Below are 7,988 nucleotides of genomic sequence, written 5' to 3'. Positions count from 1 at the left end.
GGAGTTTTAAAAAATGAAAAAAATGAAATCTCTGATAATTTCTTAAATCTCTCCCTCAGAGGATATGATTTCCTATCTTGTGTGCTAGTCATCCCTAAGACCCCAGCATGGGCGCCTAGGGATAAGGCTGTCATTCATGGAGGAAAGCAGAACTCCCTCTGCCTAGGACTAATGGGTTAGATTTGATCTGTCTTGGAGATGCAAGACTCAAAGGACTTCCCAGCACCACAGCACAAAGTTGGAGAGTGATTGCATGTGTGTGTGCATGGTGTAAGTGTGTGTGTGTGTGTGTGTGTGTGTGTGTGCGTGTGCGCGCGCGCGCTCGGCCACGCGCGTGGTGTATGTGTGTGTGTGTGTGTGTGTGTGTGTGTGTGTGTGTGTGGTGTCCGCACGCGCGTGCACGCCTATGCGCGCGCTTGTGTGAGTGTGTCTGGCTGGGTTAGTAGGGTTGGCCGGGGCGGGCAGTAAATAAAGGGTGGGGCCAAGAGGGGAGGAGGGAAGTAGGACCGAGAAAGAAGCAAAAGCAGGGCTTGTATCCCAGTTAACCTGCTGGAGCTCATCCTGCTAGGTCTGAGCGCTGCACCAACTCACCCGGTTCCCTCTCTCCTTGGGTGTCTTCTCCCTTTCCTCTCCTCTCCTCACTGCACCCTACACCCTCTACCCACTCCCCCACCCTTCACTTCTGCATCTGACCAGAGGACGAATGAGGGAGACGTTTTAGCAAATCGAGGTAGCAACTTTCCTCAGCTGGTTTCTGGGCTCCAGGAGCGGGATCCTGCTGATCCTTGGAGGTATGCGGCCCATGGAGGAGGCGGAGGGCGAGCAGTGATGGGCTAAGGACCAGTGCACTAAGCCCCAGGCAGCTCAGTCTCAGGAGCCCGCTCCACGTCCCCACGCGGGTTCCCCCCATCTCGCTCTCCCGAGAGCAGAGAGCGCTTGGCGTACAGCCTGAGAGCACCCAGAGAGGATGAGGCAGGGACCCAGCCCAAGTTGGGTGCATCTCGCGGGCGTGAGGCCACCAGTGTGTCTCGGCATGAATTAAGAAGCTTGGAAGATGGAGCACGGCACAGTTCTCATCTTGCCCGGGCTCTGGACCAGGGACACCAGCTGGACACTCCTCTATTTCCTGTGCTACATCCTCCCTCAGACCGCCCCGCAAGTGCTTAGGATCGGTGAGTGAGCCCGCGGAAGCGCTCCGCGTTGTGGAAATACAGGGATCCTGATCGCTCCGCGTGGCCGGCAAGGGCGCAGTGGGGTCCGGGCAAGGCAGCGTGCGCGCGCGGGCGCTGGTGCGGGGATGCGAGCTAGGGGTCGTGGGGGATCAGTGCCTACCCAAAGCTCACAACAAAGTGGGAGTCATGTTACTGCTTCCCTCCTGGAAGGTGCCTGGCTTTCCTGGAATGTATGGTTGGCGGGTTTTTCAACCTGAGATGCAAGCAGAGTGCAGGGATCCAGGCTCAACCTGGCAGTCTGCTCTAGGCATCAGGTTGTGCGCACCTTTGACCACTTGAATTGGGCGATTGGGGGGTAGTATGAGGTCTCTCTTCAGGATGCCTAAGTGGGTGTCCCCCAGTCCACCCGTTCCAGTCATATTCAAGCATGTCAGAATCTTAAGGACGGAACCGCTGACCCACTAGCATAATGGGAACATAGCAAAGCCTATTAGCTCAGAGCCTCTACGTTTTCATCTCTAAATTGGATTCTTCTGTATGGAGCCTGGAAAAGGTGGAGGTGTCCACAGGAGAGAGGTTGAGAGTTCAAGGATCTGGAAAGATGGTCAATGAACACTGAAGTTTCCCCTGCCCAATCTTACCCACCATCTAACCACTCAACAGCAGCAGCATCTAATCCCCAAACCAGATAACTTCCTGGGAGAGGTGAGGCTTAGATCTGCAAAGAGATTAAAAGGAGACTCTGGGAACACTAAAGGCAGGATTCTGCAGTGTCACAAACAAACAGACCGCTAGCATTACCAACAGAAGGGTTCTTGTGAACTCATGTCTGCATGCATAACTCCCACTATCAAGATGTGGTCCATAGAGGTCGGCTTTGGGCTCTAAGGAACCTCTCGACTTTCCCATTCAAATTAATGTGGGTTCTCTGCTTCAATTCTCAGAGTGCCTTCTTAGCTCCAGTTCTTATTAGAGATGGTCACAGGGCAAGTTGACAACTAACAGATCTGGCAACATCTCCCATCTCTCCTTAGCAAAAAAAAAAAAAAAAAAGAAGTCCCAGGTTTCACACTCTTTCTAGGAATTGGCTGAGTGTGAGGGCAACGTGCAGAGCAGTTCATAGCCAGGCTCCTAAGCAGCCCATGTCCCTCATGATTCTGTTTGAAGGGTGTTTTCTTTATGCACACAAAGTTTAGATTTTAAGGAATGGCCAAAAGTCCAAATACTAACTTTACATGTTTCTTCCTGACTATTGAGGGAAACAAGGATTTATTGTATAGTCTTATAGTGATAGATTTCCAAAGTTATTTTAAAAAAAATCGTGATTGACTATAACTAAAACAATCTTTGCCCAAGATATATTCAAGCCTGGGCTTTGGATGCAATCTAGTGTGCTTAGCTTAGTAATACAATAGCAAGAAGAATGCCAAGTAGTGGAAATGTGTAACAACTTCCAGTGGTCATTAACTTAATCGGTGTTTTGCTTTTGTGTTAATGCATTTTGAAAATGACAACCCCATGTTAGAAATGGCTCTGCCAAGGCCTAAACAATCACAATCAACCATTTGAAAGTTGTTTTCAAAATGAAAACAACCAGTATCATTCACTGGCCTTATGATACATGCCTCAAGATAATCAAATTCCGCTCCTTTAAATATGAGCTAGAATGCATAAAGCATCATCTCACGTGCGGGTGTTTATATGCAACACACATGCTTCCCTTCTGTGGCCCCGTGATGTGGACCTGATGTTGGCCTGGACACTAACACCATGTATATAAAGACCCATACATAGATTTAAATAAAAACTTCAGCACCATGGAAACCAGCTTTATTGGAGAGGAAACCTGCCTTTTACAGCTACTTTCTTGTCAGTCAAGCCCAATGTTGAAGGCAAAATATCAAAGGAACAGGGAAGTAGACACAACTCTGTGAAGAGAAATAAAATTGTATGTTTTCTTCTCTTGTTCTCTTCTTGGCAAACTAACAAGTATCCATCCAGTCAACAGATAGGAACTCTTGGTTCTCAATTTTGCATAGTTGTTCAGTAACTTGAAAGATCTTGAAATAAAGTCCAGGATAAACACTGGACACTTAGAATTGCCTTTATATGGAGAAGGCAGTGGAACTTTGGTTTATAGCTTTGTTGGAGTACCGCCTTAAACTTCACTTACTGAGTAAAGTATAAATTTTGGATACACACACACACACACACACACACACACACACACAGAGGAGAGAGAGAGAGAGAGAGTGTGTGTGTGTGTGTCTAGAAGTTATAAAATGAATTCATGCCAGGATCTGGCATGCATGTAGTGTGATATGCCTTGGAACACTACTATATGGTTAATAATCACATGCAAACTAGGGTAAACTCCAAAGGGAACCCTGTAGGGTGTGGTACCAGAAATATTACTATCACACTGAAGTTTCCTAGCATCTTACAGGGGAGTAACATAAAGTAATTGGATTGATTTCAGCCTTTCTGTGTATTCCAGTGTATATCAGGAAGCAGTTAGCTGCCATATACATTTCACTGATCTGTGAGCCTCAACACATACACATCCTCTAAAATATCTAAACGCAGTGAGTTCACTGCCATTCGTGGAGATATCTTTCCCATGTGTGCAAACGTAAAGCAGAGGTGTCACTTATATCCTGAGTAGCAAGATTTATTTACTAATATGTTTAGTCCGTCGTTTCAGCTCACAGTCACAAACATGATGGGAAAGCATATGATGACGGGGGCAGACAGACTTCCTGGCACAGGACCTGGTGGAAGAAGGAAAGGATTGGACTCCACCATTATCTCTTGCTGGGTGTGTGTCTCAGTGAGAGTTAGCCTTTGTAGTTAGCCTCAGTAGGCCTTTGTAATTGTATCTGAAAAAATCAAATTAAGACTAATGGGAGCCTCTGAGTCCCATTAATAAAATGAATAGAAACAGAACATGAAATAAAATACGAGAGGTCCGTAAGAAGTAGCTTGGTGTTTGTTGCATTACTGCTGTGGTATTCTTTCAACTTTTTTTTTATTATTATTATTGACATTTCCTTTATGATCATAGATTTAAAATTTAACATGCTCTGTTTTTCTAAAACAATTAGCGCTTCAGATTTACTTTATTTTGTAGGCACAGAGGATCACATTAAGGCCCACGAGTGCATAGGGTACAGGCAGTAAATGCTGCCAAACCTGGAAAGGGAGTTTGGAGAAGAGCTGATCCTATTTTAAAACGTCTGCTTGGCTTAGACAGATCCACACTTGGAGAGACATTGGACTTTGGGATGAATGTTGGCCCTAACACTAAAGTGAAATCCCCAGCTATCCCTCAAAGGGATTGTGAAGGTCTGTGTCAACTAAAAAAAAAAAAAAAAAACAATAGCGTTCCTGACTGGTCATAGCACAGTCCTGAGATCAACAGATCATTTGCCTTACGATTCTCTCTGTACCATCTGCTTTTGAGGCCAACATTGATTTTTGTAAGCCTGATGCTCATACCACACACCTCTCAACTTTAGTTTCTTTTCTGTGGTTTGTGACCTGTGGTTTTCATTGAGGAAAAAGTGTGGTTTGGTGACTTTGACTAAATTATACCAATAATCATTAGGAATGTGGGGATAGGAAGCTAGCTCTTCTGGCATTTAATTTTAAGTATGTTGCATTAAACTCTGTGTACTGTGTACCAATTTGTGTATGCTGTTACACATCTGCACATACCATGTTTCAATCAAAAATAGAAGTAGACTGTTTCTTTTAGTTGTTTGCTGATGACTGACAATGAATATGGCTTATATTTGATGCCATTAGGAACAAGGAAACATGTTCTCTTTGGCAAACAGTCAACAAATGTGATCATGTTGGAGAGGAAATGTGGTGTCTATGCCTAGAAAACATCGTTTTAGCTTGTTACCCAGTTCACCAAGTTGGTTCTGAAGGACAGTAACAGAGGCAGTGGAAGCAATCCCATACCCTTCCTCGCTTCCCACCACGTTTATTATCAGTAGAATAAAGAGAGCAGCATCCATCCTGAAAGTCTGTACATTCTATTTGCATCAGAAAACAGTGATAAAGGAATCCAAGCAGAAGGATTCTTTAACAATGTCGTTTTTAACATTGATATAACACCAGAAGGTCAATTACAGACATGTGGCCTTCATGTGAAGGTGAACTGTGGTGATATCTCTAAAGTACATATGACACAGAACTCAATGAAGACACTCCCTCACTTTCTGTGTTACTGAGCAGGACAGGAGGTCTGTGTACTCAAATTATCCCTTTCTTTGAGCTAGTGTATGAAACTGTCCTTGCATAATGACTCATGAAGTATATTTGTATAGTACAAATACATTGAAATCTTTAGAAACACACACACACACACACACACACACACACACCACTTTTCTTCTGTTTAAACCTGAATCAACAACCCCATTTTTGCTGACATAAGGTTGTTAGTGTATCATGGGTATGGACATTCACCTAAACTCGTGAATGCAGACCATGGTAGAAGAAAAAGCACTGAGCAACGGATTAATAACAAAACACTGACAATTCAGCACTTCTTAAACCAAAGCCCTGCTGGTCCTTGAGTCAGGTACTGCCGTCTTTTTGTATAGTGCATTTTTATAGAGACTCTCAAGGAGGGTTACAGACTAATGTTCATTGTAACTTATGACTAAAGACACCTATTTTGATCTTTAAATTATATATTTACTTACAGAAGTAGGATATGTACATAGCATTCTGGAAGTGTGAGGGTCAGAGGTCAACTTACATCTCTCCTTCCACCGTATGGGTTCTGGGTACCATGTTCAGGCCGTTTTATTTCATAGAAGTCTAATGATCAAGTGATATTAATTTGGAGAGTGGAATGTCATTATAACTTAGTTTTTTTTTCATTTAACAGTGCAAAAGAGAATGTATTAAAGTGAATTATTGATATACTGAACAAATTCACAAACAGTATATGTTAAGATAGAGCACCTTATTAAATGGCTGATTAAAACACACATGTTCTTCCTAGCTCCTACAACCTATAAGGCTTAAAACAGTGACATCCCAGTATCTCCCTGTGAAACTAACATTCAGGACTCCTCAGAGCAAGGGATGGTTCTAGAACTGGTGATGGAATTCAATACACTACCACTGAAATGACTCCTAGTGACAGGACTCTGGTGTATCTGCATTTGTGGGAGAGACAGAAATAATTAAATGGGGGGGGGGGAGTCGAGTATCCCAAGGGGAAGAGAAAAAAAGAAGGCAAGTGATGAGGAAAAAGACACGACAGTATTTACACGGTGTGATGTGGTACAAAAGGAATCCTGACTACCTAGTCTTCCTTCTCTATGCCAGGCAGAATAAAACAGCAAGCAAATTCCAGTAGAAGCTCTTCCTTCTAATAACCAGCGAATACTCATCAGCCATGCCAGGGTTATAAAACACAGAAAACAGTCAGACTACAGAGGAGCTAAGGACACACAATGAGAAAACGTGGGAAGTGCCATCACCTAAGACCCCAGAGCAGAAAAGGGTGTGAACACCTCTAACAAAAAACTTAACACCTCTTAATAAGAACGTATTTTTAGTGGCTCCCTAATTTTGACAAATATGCTGTAACAGTTTATAATGTAAATAACAGGAAAAATTGAGTGATGCATATGAGAATTCTGTGAGCTACTTTCTCAATGACTCAATAAATTAAAACCTTTTAAGAAATAAAATACATCAAAAACTAAAAATCTCAAAATGTATAAGGGCTTCTGTTACTTTCCTCCTCACAGCACATGAAGATCTGTAAGTAAATGTATTAAGAGAAATAGAAAAAAATATTGCATGGTATATATTATGTTATATAGTGAGTTTTCCAAGAATTTCACTAAAATAAAGACAACAGCAGTTAATATCAGAAAATCACTAACACAATAAACTTTGAATAAAACTGTTATAGACAAAAAAGTGTCTATATATCTTCCTGAGAATTCTGCAAATAGAATTTGGAAAATCAGGCATTAACTGCTTCTACTCATTAACTTCTTGGTTTTAACTATTACATAGCTTTTTATACTTAATTAAATGTAATTTAACTATGAATATTGATTCACGCATTGCAACATACTCTGTTAAAGACTTTAAGTGCTGATGTACATGAATGGAAACTTAAGCAATCTGTCTGAAAGATTTTCTTAGCAAAATAGCTTAAATATGCCTTTAAAAAAAATCAATACTCAATTCCCAGAGCCAATAAAGTACTTCATAATTCAAATTGGGAAAAGATGGTGAAAAATCAGGTCTTTTTTTAATGAAAACTCAATTGCAACTTTTAAGGTTCATCTTTCTTTTACTTTATTGTATTGTGTATAATATTGCACACATATGCATAGTTTTGTGTGTGTGTGTGTGTGTGTGTGTGTGTGTGTGTAGTCCAGAAGTCAACTATACTGGGTATTATTATTATTCAAGTGTCAATCACCTTGTTTTTTGTTGAGTGTGTTTGGTTTTGAGATGTTCTCTAATTGAAGTCTGGCTATGCATTAAGTATTGAGTTCAATCATCTGTGTTTTCCCAGGCTTGGGATGATAAGCATGTCCTATCATGCCTGACATATATATGTAGTGTGTGTGCATGCGTGTGTGTGTGTGTGTGTGTGTGTGTGTGTGTGTGTGTGTACTGAACTCAGGTCCCCATCGTATGCAGGGAGCATTTTTCCAACTAAACTGTCTCTGAGGCCTTTTTTATTTTGAATTACTAAATAATTGTATTGCACATTTTGTCAATCTATAAACACAAGTTGCATTCTGTGACCCTGCTATGTTTATA

At 42.0% G+C, this 7,988-nt stretch overlaps 1 protein-coding gene across 1 annotated transcript in view; it reads left to right on the top strand.

Moving 5' to 3' along the window:
* The first annotated feature begins 437 nt into the window (after nt 1-437).
* Grik1 (glutamate ionotropic receptor kainate type subunit 1) overlaps nt 438-7,988 on the top strand; it is a 355,947-nt gene continuing 348,396 nt past the window's right edge. Inside the window, exon 1 of the mRNA XM_051191842.1 lies at nt 438-1,172. Within this exon, the coding sequence (XP_051047799.1) occupies nt 1,055-1,172 (118 nt within the window). The 5' untranslated portion in view covers nt 438-1,054. The remainder of the gene's footprint in view (nt 1,173-7,988) is intronic.

Source organism: Phodopus roborovskii, unplaced genomic scaffold, assembly GCF_943737965.1.
Source record: "Phodopus roborovskii unplaced genomic scaffold, PHOROB, whole genome shotgun sequence".
Taxonomy (NCBI): Eukaryota; Metazoa; Chordata; class Mammalia; order Rodentia; family Cricetidae; genus Phodopus; species Phodopus roborovskii.
The sequence above is the reverse complement of the archived record's forward strand: the minus strand, read 5'-3'. Positions and strand labels throughout refer to the sequence as shown.